The sequence below is a fragment of the Salvelinus fontinalis genome, chromosome 8 (assembly GCF_029448725.1).
Source record: "Salvelinus fontinalis isolate EN_2023a chromosome 8, ASM2944872v1, whole genome shotgun sequence".
NCBI classification, from domain to species: domain Eukaryota; kingdom Metazoa; phylum Chordata; class Actinopteri; order Salmoniformes; family Salmonidae; genus Salvelinus; species Salvelinus fontinalis.
The window spans coordinates 16,282,134-16,304,079 of NC_074672.1; the positions used below are offsets into that span (position 1 = coordinate 16,282,134).

At 42.6% G+C, this 21,946-nt stretch overlaps 1 protein-coding gene across 3 annotated transcripts; it reads right to left on the reverse strand.

Moving 5' to 3' along the window:
* Window positions 1–687: 687 nt before the first annotated feature.
* Window positions 688–20,819, reverse strand: LOC129860695 (transcription factor CP2). Of its 3 annotated transcripts, none has more exons than XM_055931363.1 (18): window positions 20,508–20,819; window positions 19,835–20,006; window positions 15,762–15,913; window positions 9,597–9,673; window positions 9,359–9,464; window positions 9,030–9,136; window positions 8,651–8,803; window positions 8,435–8,545; window positions 8,077–8,165; window positions 7,812–7,860; window positions 6,805–6,831; window positions 5,556–5,600; window positions 4,563–4,656; window positions 4,370–4,460; window positions 4,148–4,254; window positions 3,100–3,242; window positions 2,834–2,885; window positions 688–2,712 (listed from the first exon to the last, which is right to left on the reverse strand). In XM_055931363.1, exons 2-18 carry the CDS (start codon window positions 19,954–19,956, stop codon window positions 2,675–2,677), a joined length of 1,563 nt encoding a protein of 520 aa, XP_055787338.1. In that variant the 5' UTR covers window positions 19,957–20,006; window positions 20,508–20,819; the 3' UTR covers window positions 688–2,674. The 3 variants fall into 3 exon arrangements, with proteins under 3 accessions (XP_055787338.1, XP_055787337.1, XP_055787339.1); XM_055931362.1 differs by having other exon boundaries at window positions 19,835–20,061; XM_055931364.1 differs by lacking the exon at window positions 6,805–6,831 and having other exon boundaries at window positions 19,835–20,061.
* Window positions 20,820–21,946: the final 1,127 nt, after the last annotated feature.

The following is a 21,946-nucleotide window of genomic DNA, read 5'->3' on the forward strand; positions in this document are numbered from 1 at the left end:
TGAAATCATAGTTTGAAATATATTTCACACCATCCTCTCACGGTGTTCCCTCGTATCAAAAAGGCAAAATTGCCATAGCAAACTATTTTATCAAATGTAGAAAATACAATGAATACGAGTATTTCTTGACATGGGGTTATCTTTAACCAGCTATTGTGTCCAACAAGAAGTCCAAACTCATTTAATATATATATATATATATATATATATATATATATTTGGCCAATATGAATCTGCCTTTGAATCTTGCCATCCATTTTTAGAATGAATTTAATATTTACCCATTGTTTATTGAAGAATATAGGCTACTGGTAACTTCTCGATGCCTCATGAGCATAGTTTAACTGTCTTACTCCATCAGAACCAAAAATAAGCTGTTTAACACATTTGTAAATAAAGTGAATGTTAAACACTGTAGATTATTATATCATGGATGGTCAGTCCTGTATGCAAAGCTCTGTCCATGAGCTAGAGAGTGGTTACATTTCTCCAGCCCCATCCCTCAGCTGTTTACCAACTCCCGTCATTTATTGTCGTAACATTACGTAAATCGAGTATCTGACCAAATTATGCGAGATTTAAGTTCTGAGTTAACCAAGATGCCCAAATCAGTGGCGGAGCGTCTAAAACATTTTCTCAATGGTGCCCATCCAAAACGAGGCAGAGAAAAATACAAAACAGGCAATGTATGGGTAAGTAGTTTAATCGTTCTGATGACTTGGATGAGGGGCAAAGGTGGACAACATCTAGCGTTCAGTAGAACCTTATTGAATGGGAACCAACTCTAGCTTTCCACATGCAGCTTTGGTGTACCCTGAACAACCCACTACTATATATTAATACTTGATAGTGGTAATATCCCAAAACAATGTAGACTGCTTCTCTTTAAACAAGGTAGAAACACAAGTCTGTTTACACGTTTATGAAAACAGTCAAAGTAAAACATGATTCAAAATTCACACTTTTAAACAACCATCTACTACAAAAAAAAGTTAACAAATTGTCCAAAACCATCTTAATGACACTGTAAAGTGATACAGTATAACGGTAAATAGGGATAGCGGGCAAGACAGAGACTAGTAGGTTGCTGGTGTTGCCACGGTGTGTGGTCAATAAAGAAAGTGATGTCAATCGGTTTAATGAATAAGGGGGAGGCATGAACAGAACAGTATACTGACACAGACTTGACAGTGATTAAAGACCTAGAAAAGCTGCACAGATGGACGAAAAATACAACTTGACAGATGTGGGCTTTCACAGGAGCACAGCGCTCATTGGGAGAACAGAGGGGATCTCATATATGCTACAGGTGTCCCTTTCATTTTCCATTATGACTTCCTGTTAAGATTTTAGGTTGAAGATATTACTTGGTCCTAACCTGGATAATTCCAAATAAACAAATTCATGGGACCAGCGCCGCTGTTGGATTCCACAGGATCAGCATTGAAAACATTTTTTATTTTACCAGGTAAGTTGACTGAGAACACGTTCTCATACAGCAACGACCTGGGGAATAGTTACAGGGGAGAGGAGGGGGATGAATGAGCCAATTGTAAACTGGGGATTATTAGGTGGCCATGATGATTTTGAGGGCCAGATTGGGAATTTAGCCAGGACACCAGGGTTAACACCCTTACTCTTACGATAAGTGGCATGGGATCTTTAATGACCTCAGAGAGAGTCAGGACACCCATTTTAAAGTCCCATCCGAAACATCCCCCCTACACAGGGCAGTGTCCCCAATCACTGCCCTGGGGCATTGGGATATTTTTTAGACCAGAGGAAAGAGTGCCTCCTACTGGCCCTCCAACACCACTTCCAGCAGCATCTGGTCTCCCATCCAGGGACTGACCAGGACCAACCCTGCTTAGCTTCAGAAGCAAGCCAGCAGTGGTATGCAGGGTGGTATGCTGCTGGCATGACATGATCAGCGGTCAGGAAATCCAAGTAATAAAATGGCTGTAGATCATTTGAAAAACCTATAAATGAATAAAACAGTTATGTTATATGCTTGCTGAGTAAATTATCTACAATTGTTTCGCTCACATTGCTGGTCCCGTGGTCTAGAATGCTTCCGCATTTATGCAAAGAATTATGGGATATTAGAACGCTTTTGTATCTTTAACCTAGTTAAGATTTTATATCCTGTGCAAGCTTTGTTGCCGTAGCTACTTAACCATGACCACGGTCCTCACAAAACGACTCTTTGATGTCCAGCAGCCTAGTGGGAGGAGGAGATGGAGACCGGAGACCATACGCACTCTGCATCTCTTGTTGTGGATCCCTTTCCATGCAACACTGAATTCTAAAAACAAGACAGCAAAGTCGTTGATTCTGAAGCAGTCGATTCTCTTTTTCAAACATATGAGCAACAAAGCAGGAAAATGCAACCATTTAAAAAGGGTTTTTAGCATGGGAGGAGACTGGAGAGTTGCATCAATATGGCAGCTCAAATAGTGTCACTCCTTTAAAATAAGACAATAAGGTATCGAGGATGGGCAAGGTGCTTCAGTCAAAATGTTCCCCGTAGCGAGCAGCCTCTAGAGAACCGTTGAGCGAAACGATCGGGTCATCTTCAGCACGGTCAAGGTACATCAGGGGCTGAGGCTGTAGAGGGGCTGGCAGGTTTGGGTGTCAGGAGAGAGCGGGGGCTAGACAATCCCCCAGACAGTTTTCATTTCAGGATGATGTGGTAGCCGTCGTTCGTCTCGGCTGAGGATTTAAAAAAAACAGCGCCTATATCATGAAGGGTGATTTTACAAGCGTAGCTACCACAGACACTTCTCCACCCTCCAATATTTGTGGTAAAAGAAAACAACTGGATGGCACTCACCTTTCATTGTATCCAAAACAAAACATACTTCATCCTGGAAGTTTTGAATCATCTGTGAGAAACGAGAGATTCCGTCTTAGAGGCCAATAACGTTGTATACATTAGGACAGCCTTAAGGCAGATTGAGCCAGAGACAAAGGCTGCGTCTAAAATCAGACCCTATTGTGTAGTGCACCCCTTTTGGGACTCTGAGCAAAACTAGGGCACAACATAGGAATAGGGTGCCTTTTCAGACAACACAAAAGGTAGACTAAAGACAGCCTTACCTCGTCACTGACCAGGACATGTATACCAGTGGGTCCCTGTTTAAAGATCTGACTGATCTGTCTGGGTGAGATGTTGAAGAGCTGAGCGATCTTCTCTGTCAGCTCAACTGCTGTCAAATCCTCCAGGTAGATGGCATGGTACACTGCAGAAGACAACAGACGTGTACAGGAATACATTATCAATAATTGTCGTAGCACCTTGCCCCCCAATTCATGTGTAAATATTGGACTATAAATAGTGCCTTCCTGTATTAAAACTTATGCTAAAATGTTTATTCTATTCTTCTGCCATTTACTTTATGTTCATATTCTTATATTATTTCTTATTATTGTTGCATTGTCGAGAAGGAACCTGCAAGTAAGTATTTCGTTGGACGGTGTATACCATGTGTATTCTGTACATACCACTAGTAAAACATGAAACAGTGTGGTATGCCGTAACAAACAGAGAGCTATCATATGATGCTTTGCACCGCCATCAGAAAGTAGGTAAGCATGCGTTATGAATACTTCATACACTGAGTATACAAAACATTAAGAACACCTGCTCTTTCCATGACAGACTAACCAGGTGAATCCAGGTGAAAGCTATGATCCCTTATTGATGTACACTTCAAAAATCAGTGTAGATGAAGGGGAGAAGACAGGTTAAATAAGGATTTTTAAGCCTTGAGACATGGATGTTGTATGTGTACCATTCAGAGGGTGAATGGGCAAGACAAAAGATTTAAGTGCCTTTGAACGGGGTACAGTAGTAGGTGCCAGGCACACCAATTTGTGTCAAGAACTGCAACACTGCTGGGTTTTTCACGCTCAGTTTCCCATGTGTGTATCAAGTAAGGTCTACCCCCCCCAAAGAACATCCAGCCAACCTGACAACTGTGGGAAGCATTGGAGTCAACATAGGCCAGCATCTCTGTGGAACACTTTCGATACCTTTGCCCTGACGAATTGAGGCTGTTCTAAAAGGCAAAGGGGGGGAGGTGCAACTCAATATTAAGGTGTTCTTAATATTTGGTATATTCAGAGTAGAACACAGAACACATACCGAAAAAAGTGCTGCTAGCTGCGTCTCCGTTCTCGTGTTTCTGCTGCTGTTCCCGAGCCTGCTGGGACTCCTGGCACACATACACCGTCAGCCTGGGACGTAACACCCTGCACACACACCGAAATAAGCTGACAAACTTCTCACTTTAAAAAAAATTGTGATAAAATTCAATAGGCATTTGAATGCTGCAATATGGAAGTAGTGATAAGAAAGAAGACTAACCGTCCTTTCAACGCGTTGAAGAGCCTAATACCATCTGCTGGCCCACATATCTGAATGACATCTTCCCTGGTCAGCTTCAACAGATCAGCTCCTGGAACAAATCAGCCTACTTTTAGACTGACTTCCACAACATGACAATGTTGAGAATATAAATTCACTGCAATATATGTTGAGAATATATATACCTTCTTACCTGAGAAATTAGTGAAAAGCCGACAGAACGGTGAAAAGCGGTTTCTATGGAGCCACTGCTGTGCATCCTGTGGTGTTGCCGTGGGTAACAGGTTCTGTTTGTTCCAAAAGAGAGAGACAGGTGGAACAAACGCAATCCAAATGTTAATTCACTTCTGGATTGTACACTTCTAAAAACAATCAATTCCACTGTAAGGTCAGATGTATACAGCCAGGTATTAGCAGTTTATCTGAGCTAACCCATCCCAGAACATGTTACATGGAGGAATACAGACCCATTACAATGTCAGAGTAGATTCAAATTGTGTTCTAAGGGGTTTACAGTACGCACAAAAATTACCGTAGACCGGTAGCAGTCATCCACATCTGCACACATAAATAAATAGTTTTGGTCTTGGTTGTTCTACACACACGCAAACATTTATGCTGGGAGCCTGGTCAGAGAAGACATGCAATGTACAAGTAACTGCCAAAATACAGGAAACGTGAGTAAATGAAGGATAGAAAGTATATTGAAAGCAGATGCTTCCACACAGGTGTGGCTCCTGAGTTAATTATGCAATTAACATCCCATCATGCTTAGGGTGATGTATAAAAAATGCCCAGATGTCCATTATTTTGGCTACCATGTCTAGAAGAGATCTCACTTTGAAAGAGGCGTCTCAAAGGAACATAAGGGGTTTAAAGGGTGTGTGTGTGTCTCAGGTCACCAGATCTCCCCCCAATTGAACACTTATGAGAGATTCAGGAGCGGCGCCCGAGACAGCGTTTTCCACCACCATCAACGAAACATGATGAAAGTTCCCTCCAATAGAGTTCCAGACACTTGTAGAAACTATGCCAAGCTGCATTGAAGCTGTTCTGGCACGTGGTGGCCTAACGGCCTATTCAGACACTGTTCCTTCATTTTGACAGTTACCTGTATCTCACGTTTGCTTTGAAAGCCAAAAAACGACATTCAAACTAGAAACCATCAAAATAAATTCATATATACCTGATGGATACTTTCACCGTCTCTTGTAAGTAGATGGGATGGCAACTGTAAAGCAGAATGTCTCAATTTTAAAATTGTATCGTCATATTTCAAAACCTCCCCAATCCCCCAAAAACTTTGCTCATGTATTTCTGTCTATAAAATGGGGGTAAAATACAAGGAGTGATATTTTGCAAACAGCAACGTTGTCAAAATACAGTGTATTCAGAAAGTATTCAGACCCCTTAACGTTTATGTTACAGCTTTACTCTAAAAGAAAAACCACACACACACACACAATACCCCACAACGACAAAGTGAAAAACTGGTTTTTAGAAATGTTTGCAAATTTAAAAGCAAAACTGAAATACCTTATTTACATAGAGTACCAGTCAAAATGTGACACACCTCATTCCAGGGTTTCTTTATTTGTACTATTTTCTATATTATAGAATAGTGAATACATCAACACTATGAAATAACATTTTTGGAATCATGTAATAACCAAAAACAAAGTGTTAAACAAATCAAAATATATTTTATATTTGAGATTCTTCAAAGTAGCCACCCTTTGCACACTCTTGGCATTATTTCAACCAGCTTCACCTGGAATGCTTTACCAACAGTCTTGAAGGAGTTCCAACATATTATGTGTAGATTGTTGAGGGATTTTTATTTTTTGAATAAGGCTGTAACGTAACAAAATGTGGAAAAAGTGAAGGGGTCTGAATACTTTCCAAATGCACTTTACATCCTATTGCTATATACACACACTCGGCGTTTGAAATGCAATAGTTACATGACTATTACGTACATCATGTAGAAGCATTGTAATAAATGCTGGTACAAGTAATGGGAGTATTACAGCAGGCTGGTTCCAGATCTGTTTGTGCTCTGGCCAACTCTATTGCCAATGATTGGCATGACAATGAGTGACAAGGAGGTTGCATGATGGCACAAACAGACTGGCACTCAGGCAAATATTAGTGTCATTCGACACAAACTGCACCTTTTTTTCAAGTAAGAAATTCAAGCAGGCCTTTGGGAGAGTTAAGACAGATGTTGCTGCCTACAAATGATTACAAACTACCCAAAACAACTGGATACATACTTATCATTATCAGACGGCAAGTAATAGGGTTAATAAGTGCAATCAATCGTTTAAAGATATATTATTAGTGAATATTGCACATTCTGTTTGAGTCGGTCTAAACCGTGAAGTCTGCATCTTAAATCAGAGTCAGACGTTTAGAAAAGGTTGGAAACTTACAATTGTATCAGTCAGACAGCTTTCAATCTATATTGGATAATAATGCAGGAGAAAGAAGGGAGAAAAGGTGTACACACCCTTTATAAAACTGAACTGACAGGTGCACGGACATGGCTATCTAGGCTCATTTCCAGGTCTGTTTCCATCCATCAACCATATTAAATCATTGGGGATGCACATGATACAACAGATTCTTTATGGAGGACAGTCTACTACAGTAGTTAAATGGTTGCTTTGATGGACCCAAAAACAAAGGGCATGTTTTACCCATGTATTAATAACTGGCTTGGTTCTATGTATCCATAAATGGGAAAACAGAGGGAGTCGCAAGAGAAGAACAATTCAATATAAGCACTGCACTAATTCAATGTTCGCACAAATTAATAAAACTGTTGAAAGCAAAGGGACGTATCCACATTTTAGTTTTTTTCCCATTACATTTCTCATTTTGCAGGTTCTTATAAAATTAGTCAGGTATTCTAAACCAAATCTGAGATTTATCAATGCATAGCCTTTCCTTTTCCCAACTGTTGCAAATCATTTCCAGACAGAAAACCATTTCAGCAAAGTACAAAACAGTTTTGACATATTCATTATTTTGGTAAATATATTTGACTACATGCAATTGTGATCAATGGAGAACGGGTAAAAAAAACTGACATCTATCATGTGAAAACAAGATGTAAAGTCGTGCTGCTTTGAAAATAATATAACGTACTGATTGCAGAGTTACATAGCCAGTCTCCTCAGCCGTCATTCTTACACTTCAGTTTAAATAGCCCACTACCGACAATTTCCTACAGTATTTCACTAGTGCTGCTGCCAAAAGCAAAAGGCAAAATGTGAACTTAAAGCATGACCACAATGTGCCAACTTCAGTTATGTGAAAAAAGCTGGACTTTAAACATGTAGATGTGGGGGTTGGTGACATGGGAAGGGATGGTGCAGGAGACTGTGACCCATAGGTGGGTTTTGGACACACAAAGGGAAGGGACACAGGCACTTACATCTGCTACCTGAACAACTAGCTCTGGCTGGTGACTGGGGGATCCATTGCTGAGAGGGACAGAGAAAAGGAACATGAAAAGGTTGAGATGTACATCCTGGGAATAGAAGGGAAATAGACAGACATTCCCAAAGAACAGAGGTATTAGACATGACATTGCATCCCCACATAATCTTTTATAAATGTACATATCAAACAAAATAAACAATTTGTAACGCAAGCAGTGTGGTTCAGTGCAGGCTGCATGTTTATGTCCTGATACCTACCCCTCTGCCACTGGAAAACTGTTGTGTGAGCTGTTGAAGCCAGGCGATGGAGAGTTATTTACATAGGTGACCTCTGGCCAGGGAGAGCACTGCAAGAGAACATTTCTGTTATTCTAGTAGGGAGGGACCTAGGCTCTTCACATAATCCAGCATTCCAGATGCAAGTTATTACTTCATGAAGAAATCCTGGGTACAGAATTTCTATGCATTATGATATTACTGACACAAATAATTAAAAGGATGCATCATTTTGCTCATGTTTCTTCATTCCTTAGACTTCATACTGACTGCTACCACATCTTCCTCTCCATATCCAACATTTTCCTCCATCCCATTCACTCAATACACTGACTCTAACCTCTGTTAGGATGGTGGTTTCATACGAGGGCTGGTATTTCTCCTTCTCCTGAGGCGCCCTCTTTTCCATCTTCTCTCGGTCTGTCTTCTGCTTCCTGTCTGCACCTTTAGGCTGCCACAGGTGAGGTAAAGTTGTTTATAATGGACAGTACCGTGATCAGGATCAAATGACGCTTTATTGGAACAGTAAATGTCTTTGGTCAGACTTTCTTCTCACCTTGAAGACTTTGACCTGACAGCTGGCAGAATGCAAGTGCTCTGTATACTCTTCGCCATCATTCTCTTTGAAAGTGTCGATCTGGATGCGGAAAGGCACGCCCTTCTCTCCCCCATGCTTCCGCATAGTGAACTCTGTGCTGATGCAGTGAACCTAAAACAAGGAATCAGCATGCCTATTTGAAAACAGAAGGATTTTGCTAAAGTTGTCATATTAGGACAAAACTATTAGTTTAATTCAGTACAAACATGGCGAGAGCTCCATTTGGCTTGAAAACCCATTTGTTTCCACTCCATTCAGATAGTCTTGGACTGACGTTAGAAGATAAGCTAGGACCAGCATTATGAAAACAACCATGTGGTTGTGTTTATCATGCTACCTGGATAAAAACCGAGGTTCTTTTTGAAGGGTCCCACAGGAACTCCACAGTGTTAAGCTGAGTAGGGTTAGCCCTGGGATCGACCATGCCAACTGACATGGGGATATCTACAATGGAGCAACACGAGACAAGTTATCAGAAGGATTGTGTGAACACTCAGTCTTTATGTTATACAGCCTGTTGTCAACCATAATTTATTTCACTGAAGAAACAACTCAGTGTTATTTGAAACCATGTCAGTGCCACAGCAGCTAAAGTCTTAAAAGCAGCACCCTCCTATCCTTCTTCACCCAGAGTAGGCCACCACCCATGACGGACAGACAGCTTACCCAGGTCGAGGATGCGGTCTCCAGGCCTGTTCCAGCGCCAGCCCTCCAGCTGCTGGTGCTCTGTGTACTGAAGACGCCGGTCATGGAAGACCACGCGGATGATGCTCTGTGGGCACACAGAAAACAGCACTGAGGAACTAGGAAGTACCTACATCACTGATAAACCACATGGGACATTCTCATTGGAACAGACCCATGCAATCACTTACTCACGACTCAGGGTTCTTGTTCATCTTACCTTCACCATTTTGCCAGTGATTTCTGGGAGCTCACCCAATTTCCGATTGTCAAGCATTCGAATTTCATAAGATTGTCCTGAAATCGAAACAGAATCTTTAGATAGATGGAACACACGCAGTGCCTTCAGAAAGTATTCACACCCCTTGACATCCCACATTTTGTTGTTTTACAGCTTAAAATTGATTCAATTTAGATTGTTTTGTCACTGGCCTACACACAATATCACATAAATGTCAAAGTGGAATTATGTTTAGACATTTTTACAAATTTTTTAAAGTGAAAAGCTGAAATGTCCTGAGTAAATAAGTAATCAGCCCCTTTGTTATGGCAAGCCTAAATATTTTCCGGAGTAAAAATGTGCCTAACAAGTAGCATAAGTTGCATTGACTCACTGTGTGCAATAAGTGTTTAACAGGATTTTTTTCATGACTACCTCATCTCTGTACCCCATACATACAGATAATTGTAAGGTCTCTCAGTCGAGCAGTGAATTTCAAACACAGATTCAACAACAAAGACCAGGGAGATTTTCCAATGCCTCGCAAAGGGCACCTATTGGTAAAAAAAAGGAAAAAAGCAAACATTGAATATCCCTTTGAGCATGGTGAAGTTACACCATCCAAAGTGTATCGACATACCCAGTAACTACAAGGACACAGGCGTCCTTCCTAACTCCGTTCCCAGAGAGGAAGGAAACCGTGCAGACCAATGAGGCCTTTGAAGCAGTTACAGGGTTTTAATGGCTGTGATAGGAGAAAACTGAGGATGGATCAACATTGTAGTTACTCCACAATACTAACCAAATGACAGAGTGAAAAGTAGACTGTACAGAACAAAAACATATTTGCAAAAAGGCACGAAAGTAAAACTGCAAACAATGTCAAAATTAACTTTATGTCCTGAGAATCCAACATATCACTGAGTACCACTCTTTATATTTTCAAGCATGTGGCTGCATCATGTTATGGGTATGCTTGTCATCAGCAAGGACTAGGGACTTCTATGGATAAAAATAAACAAAATAGAGCTAAGCACAGGGAAAATCCAAGCTGACTGCTTTCCAACACACTGGGAGACAAATTCACCTTTCAGCAGGACAATAACCTAAAACACATGGCTAAATATACATGGGTTTCTTACGAGACAATATGGAATGTTCCTGAGTAGCCTAGTTACGGTTTTGACTTAAATTGGCTTGAAAATCTAAATGGCAAGACTTAAATGGCTGTCAAGCAATGATTAACAACCAACTTCAGAGCTTGAAGAATTTTAAAAATAATAAATGTGCAAATATTGTACAATGCAGGTGTGCAAAGCTCTAAGCAACTTACTCACAAAGACTACCAGCTGTAATCGCCGCCATAGGTGATTATAACATGAATTGACTTAAGGGGTGTGAACACTTACATAAATGTGAAATTTCTGTATATAAGTTTCAATAAATTTGCAAACATTTCTAAAAACATGTATTCACTTTGGCATTATGGGGTATTGTGTGTGTGTAGATGGGTTAGGGGAAAAAATACATTCAATAAAAAAAAATTCAGGCTGTTACAACCAAATGTAGAATAAGTCAAGGGATATGACAACTTTGAGGGCACTGAGTGTATGTGTAAGAAAGAGATATTTATTTATTTATATAAAAACAAAGTCCATATTATTATTTATTTAGGCTGCAATTTCCGAGCCTGGTAACTCTAATGAACTTGTCCTATGCATCAGTGGTAACTCTTCGATTATAATCACAGCCGTATATATTCCCCCCCAAGCAGACACATCGATGGCCCTGAACGAACTTAATTTGACTCTATGTAAACTGGAAAGCACATATCCTGAGGCTGCATTCATTGTAGCTGGGGATTTTAACAAGGCTAATCTGAAAACAAGACTCCCTAAATTCTATCAGCATATCGATTGCACAACCAGGGCTGGTAAAACCCTAGATCATTGTTATTCTAACTTCCGCGACGCAGATAAGGCCCTCCCCCGCTCTCCTTTCGGAAAAGCTGACCACGACTCCATTTTGTTGCTTCCAGCCTACAGACAGAAACTAAAACAAGAAGCTCCCGCGCTCAGGTCTGTTCAACGCTGGTCCGACCAATCTGATTCCACGCTTCAAGACTGCTTCGATCACGTGGATTGGGATATGTTCCGCATTGCGTCCAACAACAACAACATTGACGAATACGCTGATTCGGTGAGCGAGTTCATTAGAAAGTGCATTGGCGATGTCGTACCCACAACAACTATTAAAACATTCCCGAACCAGAAACCGTGGATTAATGGCAGCATTCGAGCGAAACTGAAAGCGAGAACCACTGCTTTTAACCAGGGAAAGGTGACCGGAAACATGACCGAATGCAACCAGTGTAGCTATTCCCTCCGCAAGGCAATCAAACAAGCTAAGCATCAGTATAGAGACAAAGTAGAGTTGCAATTCAACGGCTCAGACACAAGAGGTATGTGGCAGGGACTAGTCAATCACGGATTACAAAAAGAAAAGCCAGCCCCGTTGCAGACCAGGATGTCTTGCTCCCAGACAGACTAAATAACTTCTTTGCTCGCTTTGAGGACAATACAGTGCCACGGCCCGCTACCAAAACCTGTGGACTCTCCTTCACTGCAGCAGACGTGAGTAAAACATTTAAACATGTTAACCCTCGCAAGGCTGCAGGCCCAGACGGCATCCCCAGCCGCGTCCTCAGAGCATGCGCAGACCAGCTGGCTGGTGTGTTTACGGACATATTCAATCAATCCTTATCCCAGTCTGCTGTTCCCACATGCTTCAAGAGGGCCACCATTGTTCCTGTTCCCAATAAAGCTAAGGTAACTGAGCTAAACGACTCCCGCCCCGTAGCACTCACTTCCGTCATCATGAAGTGCTTTGAGAGACTAGTCAAGGACCAGATCACCTCCACCCTACCTGACACGCTAGACCCACTCCAATTTGCTTACTGCCCCAATAGATCCACAGACGACGCAATCGCAACCACACTGCACACTGCCCTAACCCATCTGGACAAGAGGAATACCTATGTGAGAATTCTGTTCATCGACTACAGCTCAGCATTTAACACCATAGTACCCTCCAAACTCCTCATCAAGCTCGAGACCCTGGGTCTCGACGCCGCCCTGTGCAACTGGGTACTGGACTTCGACGGGCCGCCCCCAGGTGGTGAGGGTAGGTAACAACATCTCCACCCCGCTGATCTTCAACACTGGGGCCCCACAAGGGTGCGTTTTCAGCCCTCTCCTGTACTCCCTGTTCACCCATGACTGCGTGGCCATGCACGCCTCCAACTCAATCATCAAGTTTGCGGACGACACTACAGTGGTAGGCTTGATTACCAACAACGACGAGATGGCCTACAGGGAGGAGGTGAGGGCCCTCGGAGTGTGGTGTCAGGAAAATAACCTCACACTCAACGTCAACAAAACAAAGGAGATGATTGTGGACTTCAGGAAACAGCAGAGGGAGCACCCCCCTATCCACATCGACGGGACAGTAGTGGAGAGGGTAGTAAGTTAAGTTCCTCGGCGTATACATCACGGACAAACTGAATTGGTCCACCCACACAGACAGCGTTGTGAAGAGGCGCTGCTGCGCCTTCTTCAACCTCAGGAGGCTGAAGAAATTTGGCTTGTCACCAAAAGCACTCACAAACTTCTACAGATGCACAATCGAGAGCATCCTGTCGGGCTGTATCACCGCCTGGTATGGCAACTGCTCCGCCCACAACCGTAAGGCTCTCCAGAGGGTAGTGAGGTCTGCAAAACGCATCACTGGGGGCAAACTACCTGCCCTCCAGGACACCTACACCAGCCGATGTCACAGGAAGGCCATAAAGATCATCAAGGACAACAACCAGCCAAGCCACTGCCTGTTCACCCCGCTATCATCCAGAAGGCGAGGTCAGTACAGGTGCGTCAAAGCAGGGACCGAGAGACTGAAAAACAGCTTCGATCTCAAGGCCACAGACTGTTAAACAGCCACCACTAACATAGAGTGGCTGCTGCCAACATACTGACTCAACTCCAGCTCACTTTAATAATGGAATTGATGGAAATTGATCAAAAATGTTTCACTAGCCACTTTAAACAATGCCACTTAATATAATGTATATACTGTACTCTATATCTACTGCATCTTGCCATCTTTATGTAATACATGTATCACTAGCCACTTTAAACTATGCACTTTTATGTTTACATACCCTACATTACTCATCGCATATGTATATACTGTACTCGATACCATCTACTGCATTTTGCCTATGCCGTTCTGTACCATCACTCGTTCATATATCTTTATGTACATATTCTTTATCCGTTTACACTTGTGTGTATAAGGTAGTAGTTGTGGAATTGTTAGGTTAGATTACTCGTTGGTTATTACTGCATTGTCGGAAACTAGAAGCACAAGCATTTCACTACACTCGCATTAACATCGGCATGTGACAAATAAAACTTGATTTGGCACTTCCTTTCCTGTGGAGGTCCTAATGAGAGCCAGTTTCATCATAGCGTTTGATGGTTTTTGCAACTTCACTTGAAGAAAATTCTTGAAATTTTACACATTGACTGACCATGTCTTAAAGTAATGATGGACTGACGTTTCTCTTTGCTCATTTGAGCTGTTCTTGCCATAATATAGACTTGGTCTCTTACCAAGTAAGGCTATCTTCTGAATACCACCCCTACCTTGTCACAAGACAACTGATTAGCCAAAACACATTAAGAAGGAAAGAAATTCCACAAATGAACTTTTAACAAGGCACACCTGTTAATTGAAATGCATTGCAGGTGACTACCTCATGGAGCTAGTTGAGATAATGCCAAGAGTGTGCAAAGCTGTCATCAAGGCAAAGAGTGGCTGCTTCGAAGACTATCAAATATATTTTGATTTGTTTAACCCTTTTTTGGTTACTACATGATTCCTTGTGTCATTTCATAGTTTGATGCATCATGCTGTGGACTTGGACTGGGAGACTAGTCAGGATCAAGGGAAAGATGAACAGAGCAAAGTACAGAGAGATCATTGATGAAAACCTGCTCTAGAACGCTCAGGACTTCAGACTGGAGCGAAGGTTCACCTCCCAACAGGACAAAGACCCCAAGTACACAACCAAAACAATGCAGGAGTGCCTTCGGGACAAGTCTCTGAATGTCGGCCTCTCGAGTGGCGCAGTGGTCTAAGGCAAAGCCTCGCAGTGCTAGCTGTGTCACTAGAGATCCTGGTTCGAGTCGAGGCTCTGTCGCAGCCGGGAGACCCATGTGTCGGCGCACACTTGGCCCAGCGTCATCCGGGTTAGGGGAGGGTTTGGCCGGGGTTTGTCCCATCACACTTTAGCAACTCCTGGGGCGTGCCGGGTACAGTGCCCGCTGACAGTCACCAGGAGTACGGTGTTTCCTCCAACACATTGGTGCGGCTGGCTTCCAGGTTAAGCAGGCATTGTGTACAAGAAGCAGTGCGGCTTGGCTGGCTTGTGTTTCGGAGGACGCACGGAACTCGACCTTCGCCACTCCCGAGTCCGTTGCAGCGAAGGGACAAGACTGAAACTACCAATTGGATACCACGATATTGGGGAGAGAAAGTGGTAATAAATAAATAAATAGTCTGAATGTCCTTGAGTGGCCCAGCCAGAGCCCGGACTTGAACCAGATCGGTCATCTCTGGTGAGACCTGAAAATAGCTGTGCAGCGACGCTCCGTATCCAACCTGACAGAACTTGAGAGGATCTGCAAAGAAGAATGGGAGAAACTCTCCAAATACAGGTGTGTCAAGCTTGTAGCGTCATACCCAAGAAGACTCTGGGCTGTGATCACTGCCAAAGGTGCTTCAACAAAGTACTGAGTAAAGGGTCTGAATACTTATGTAGATGTGATATTTCAGTAGTTTTTTTATTATACATTTGCAAAAACTTATAAAAACCTGTTTTTGCTTTTTCATTGTGGGGTGTTGTGTGTAGAAAACAATTTAAATCCATTTTAAAATGAGGCTTTAAAGTAACAAAATGTGGAAAAAGTCAAGGGGTCTGAGTACTTTACAAATGCGCTGTGTATGCATGTATGTATGTACACACACACAAAATCTGGCTATTTCTTTCAAATTGGCATCAAATTCAAAAGAAAAGCATGTAATGTAAAACAGACAGATGCTAACCTTGGTTGAGGTAGGTAAGTGTTTCATCGTGCAGTTTGATAGCAGGCGAGGTCGCTGCACACAGAACATACTGGAAAGGAAGAATCTTGTTCTCACTGTCAGGCGGCAGGTTAGACTCCTCCTGCTTAAAGATGGGGAGGGCCAGCACGTCGCTGGAGAAAGAACCGCAAGACAACATGGTCAATGAACTGGCAAGCCAAGGTCTTTTACAAGCACATGACATTGGCATAGTATCAAGAACTGTCTGAAACAACAACTCAACAGAACTTGTACCTCCAGAATACGAGACAGACTGATAAGGTAAGCTCAACTCTTACAAAAGTTTTCCAAATTAAAAACGTGAGGAAATTCTGTTACCCACCCAATAAATGTTAAAGAAATTACTATTACTAGAAGCCACTGGAAAAGAACAAGTGATTTATAACAAACTTTCGTCACAGTTCATTAGTTACGATAGTAAAATCTTGTGCAATCAACTACCTTGGTATGCAGCCTGGGTATCTCATCCTCCCTCTCAACATAAGAATTATACTGACAATGAGGCACTTTAGTATCATGTAACAGAACACTTACAATATTAACAAAAGAGCAGTCAGAAAGAGAGGGATGTATCCCTTACACACAAACTGTTCCTGACACAGTAAAAATACCAAGTCTGAAAGATTAAGGCCTCTTTTCTGGCATAAGAACGATCCTCAAGAGAGTACTGATGGAAGGTTAGGCCTATGCTAGCCCAATAATGGACTAAAGGAGCCTAACGTTACACCTTATAGTCCAAGGACCTTACATGTTCTGTTTAGAGGCAAATTGGCTCTGGCAGCCAAATGCCCTATCTAAACGTGAATCGAAGCTTAATTGCAGTACGGTTCTAGAAACACGTTAAAATATACACTGCTCAAAAAAATAAAGGGAACACTTAAACAACACAATGTAACTCCAAGTCAATCACACTTCTGTGAAATCAAACTGTCCACTTAGGAAGCAACACTGATTGACAATAAATTTCACATGCTGTTGTGCAAATGGAATGGACAAAAGGTGGAAATTATAGGCAATTAGCAAGACACCCCCCAAAACAGGAGTGATTCTGCAGGTGGTGACCACAGACCACTTCTCAGTTCCTATGCTTCCTGGCTGATGTTTTGGTCACTTTTGAATGCTGGCGGTGCTCTCACTCTAGTGGTAGCATGAGACGGAGTCTACAACCCACACAAGTGGCTCAGGTAGTGCAGTTCATCCAGGATGGCACATCAATGCGAACTGGGGCAAAAAGGTTTGCTGTGTCAGTCAGCGTCGTGTCCAGAGCATGGAAGCCCTACCAGGAGACAGGCCAGTACATCAGGAGACGTGGAGGAGGCCGTAGGAGGGCAACAACCCAGCAGCAGGACCGGTACCTCCGCCTTAGTGCAAGGAGGTGCACTGCCAGAGCCCTGCAAAATGACTTCCAGCAGGCCACAAATGTGCATGTCTCAGCATATGGTCTCACAAGAGGTCTGAGGATCTCATCTCGGTACCTAATGGCAGTCAGGCTACCTCTGGCGAGCACATGGAGGGCTGTGCGGCCCCACAAAGAAATGCCACCCCACACCATGACTGACCCATCGCCAAACCGGTCATGCTGGAGGATGTTGCAGGCAGCAGAACGTTCTCCACGGCGTCTCCAGACTCTGTCACGTCTGTCACATGTGCTCATGTGCTCAGTGTGAACCTGCTTTCATCTGTGAAGAGCACAGGGCGCCAGTGGCGAATTTGCCAATCTTGGTGTTCTCTGGCAAATGCCAAACGTCCTGCACGGTGTTGGGCTGTAAGCACAACCCCCACCTGTGGACGTCGGGCCCTCATACCACCCTCATGGAGTCTGTTTCTGACCGTTTGAGCAGACACATGCACATTTGTGGCCTGCTGGAGGTCATTTGCAGGGCTCTGGCAGTGCACCTCCTTGCACTAAGGCGGAGGTACCGGTCCTGCTGCTGGGTTGTTGCCCTCCTACGGCCTCCTCCACGTCTCCTGATGTACTGGCCTGTCTCCTGGTAGGGCCTCCATGCTCTGGACACTACGCTGACAGACACAGCAAACCTTTTTGCCACAGTTCGCATTGATGTGCCATCCTGGATGAACTGCACTACCTGAGCCACTTGTGTGGGTTGTAGACTCCGTCTCATGCTACCACTAGAGTGAGAGCACAGCCAGCATTCAAAAGTGACCAAAACATCAGCCAGGAAGCATAGGAACTGAGAAGTGGTCTGTGGTCACCACCTGCAGAATCACTCCTGTTTTGGGGGGTGTCTTGCTAATTGCCTATAATTTCCACCTTTTGTCTATTCCATTTGCACAACAGCATGTGAAATTTATTGTCAATCAGTGTTGCTTCTGTAACGGATGTGAAATGGCTAGCTAGTTAGCGGGTGCGCGCTAGTAGCATTTCAATCAGTTACGTCACTTGCTCTGAGACTTAAGTAGTGTTGCCCCTTGCTTTGCAAGGGCCGCGGCTTTTGTGGAGCGATGGGTAACGACGCTTCGTGGGCGACCGTTGTCGATGTGTGCAGAGGGTCCCTGGTTCGCGCCCGTGTCGGGGCGAGGGGACGGTTTAAAGTTATACTGTTACATTGATGCTGTTGACCCGGATCACTGGTTGCTGCGGAAAAGGAGGAGGTTGAAAGGGGGGTGAGTGTAACAGATGTGAAATGGCTAGCTAGTTAGCGGGTGCGCGCTAGTAGCATTTCAATCAGTTACGTCACTTGCTCTGAGACTTAAGTAGTGTTGCCCCTTGCTTTGCAAGGGCCGTGGCTTTTGTGGAGCGATGGGTAACGCTGCTTCGTGGGCGACCGTTGTCGATGTGTGCAGAGGGTCCCTGGTTCGCGCCCGTGTCGGGGCGAGGGGACGACGTAAAGTTACTACTGTTACACTTCCTAAGTGGACAGTTTGATTTCACAGAAGTGTGATTGACTTGGAGTTACATTGTGTTGTTTAAGTGTTCCCTTTATTTTTTTGAGCAGTGTATATTTAACTAGGCAAGTCAGTTAAGAACAAATTCTTATTTACAATGACGACCTACCCCGGCCAAACCTGGACAACGCTTGGCCAATTGTGTGACGCCCTTTGGGACTCCCAATCACAACCAGATGTGATACAGCCTGGATTCGAACCAGGGACTGTAGTAACGCCTCTTGCGCTGATATGTAGTGCCTTAGAGCGCTGTGCCACTCGGGAGTGCAACATGAAGCCCTTTACTTTCATATCATATCAAAATAATTTACACTTACTGTTACCCACAGTATGTTCCAGTGACATCATGTTCATGGTGTCCATCTTCTGTTTACACAAAGGTGTGTTGTAATTTTTTTTACATTTTATTTATTATTATTCTTAATTCTCCCTGATATGAAAAATACATTCCTTATGTTTCCAAAACAGTCCCGCAAGCAATGCGTGTTAATGTTTAGAGCAGCGTTGCAGCTCTTAATAAAACTCCCCCGGCCAGAAGATACTCTGTAGTTAGCATCTATGAATGAGCTAACTCGTGAATTACTGGCAAAAAAAAAACTTTTTCTGTAAAATCACTATAAAATGGGTGTGTGATGTGTTTAAGTTTTTTGAGAAGCTGTCCTATCCACAAACACAAATAGTAAGCAAACAGTTAACTATAGCTTGGGAGAGACAATTTAGCAACATTGAGAATAGGATACATTCTAAATGCATTCCATTCTAGAATGGAATATACTGAAAGTTAACAGTAGCCTAGATTTAGAAGGCGTTTCCACTTGAGGTATGCGTTCCATAACAAACTACTTTACAGCTTCACTATTCATAGGTTCTTTGGCCGACGCTCTCTCTGAACTGAAAACACACACTCCTAACATTTAAAACAGCACCATGCAAAAGAACAAATTACTAGAGAGCGACGGCCACCAACTCATTATAGGCTAACTGATACAGATGATAGGGCCTACTCTTGAATAGTTAAAACAGTATATATTTTTTTCACTGACAGATACTGATTTTCTATGTAAAAGTACAAAGTCTTGACATTAACATTTCAATAGATGAAATTATTATTCAATTATAATTCATACCTCATACTGTACGCCCCAGCTCCAAGCTCTTGTCCAATGCCAGAAAGACTGGCATCAAAGTCGTGGACCAGACCTGATTCAATCACCTCATCAGTGAGTGGCAACTTCAGAGCCCAAGCCATGACGACGCGTGGATCTGATTGCAGTCGAACTTGTCTCAAATTCTCGATCCCTGGTCACAAAATTCCAAATTTCTTACAGCCTGATAGATGTCTTTTGCTACCAAACTGGAAGAGAAATGCCATGAAACATACACAGTTCAGTACCAGTGTAAAGACTATTGGTTTAATATAGGCCTAGCAAACGAATTGACAAGAAATTCCAGATTGTATGGACCACAAAATGTCATCACACAGCTGGTAGGTATTGCAGTATCACACATTAAAGATATTTAAGCTAGAATGACTGGTAAGTTAAATGCTGTGTGTAGTAACTAACGAATGTACAAAATGAAAAGCTTTGCTATATGGCATAATGTTACTATGCTAACGTTAACTACTTGCTAACTCACTAATGTAACGTCAATAACGTTACCTGGAGAACTTGAATGATTGTGGAGTAATGTTTTAACGTTACCTTGCTAACGTTACGACTAAACGTGGTTTGTCGTGTTAATATGAAGTTAAATTATGATAGCACTTCTAGCTAGTACGTAAATAGCTATCGAACTTACCTTTGAAACCAAGTAAGTTGACTAGCTAACCCTGCGACCATTGCATGCCATGTTGCTCCCGCGTTCTTTCCATATTGAGATAGTTAGCTAACGTTGGTTATCTCCAACATGCGCTACTACTCTTCAGGTAAACAGTGATGCGAACACTGATTATTTGAATATAACGAAACGAGAACTAATTGAGTTGTATATGGTAGTTAATTAAATCTCCATTAATCGCTATACAAACCTAATAATAAGTTTGTTTATCTACTCGGCTAGAAAGCTTATTCTTCTTCTATGATATACTGGCGGTCCGCAAACAAACATTTAAGGTGCATGCCGCCACCTACTGTGCTGGTCTGCCTAATTCTATACTACTAAGATTTTTTTTAAATAATAAATAAAATAATACAAAATATAATAATAATGAATCCCGACTGACTTCTACCCCCCACATTTTTTAAATAATAAATAAAATCCCTTCCAAGCCCCCCAACCCATTCAACTTTATCTATACTGAACAAAATTATAAACGCAACATGCAACAATTTCAATGATTTTGCTGAGTTACAGTTCTTATAAGGAAATCAGTCAATTTAAATGAATTCATTAGGCCCTGGATGGGCCTGGGAGGGCATAGGCTCACCCACTTGGGGGCCAGGCCCACCAACTGGGGAGCCAGGCCCAGCCAGTCAGAGTGAGTTTTTCCCTTGAAAAGAGCTTTATTACAGACAGAAATACTCTTCAGTTTTATCAGCTGTCGGGTGGCTGGTCTGAGACCATCCCGCAGGTGAAGAAGCCGGATATGGAGGTCCTGGGCTGGCGTGGTTACTCGTGGTCTGCGGTTGTGAGGCCGGGTGGAGGTACAGCCAAATTCTCTAAAATGACGTTGGTGGCAGCTTATGGTAGAGAAATTAACATTAAATTCTCTGCCAACTGCTCTGCATGCTATTTGCACACTCCCTCAACATGAGACATCTGTGGCAGTGTTGTGTGACAAAACTGCACATTTTAGTGGCCTTTTATTATCCCCAGCACAAGGTGCACCTATGTAATTATCATGCCCTTTTTTTATAAACTTCTTGATATGCCACACCTGTCAGGTGGATGGATTACCTTGGCAAAGGAGAAATGCTCACTCACAGGGATGTAAACAAATTTGTGCAAAAATTTGAGAGAAATAAGCTTTTTGTGCATATGGAACATTTCTGGGATCTTTTATTTCAGCTCATGAAACACAGGACCAACACTTTACATGTTGCGTTTATATTTTTGTTGAGGGGATCATTGGTTTATATACACATCATTGGTGCTCACAGATGCCATAATGAGACAGGAACAAAGAAGAGTCCTCTATCATTCTCTATGGTATTTGTGGCTCTGAAGAGACTGGATAAGTGTGAAATATGACAGAATCCCTTTGAAAGGCTAGAGCCACAAATCATTTTTACTAGAGA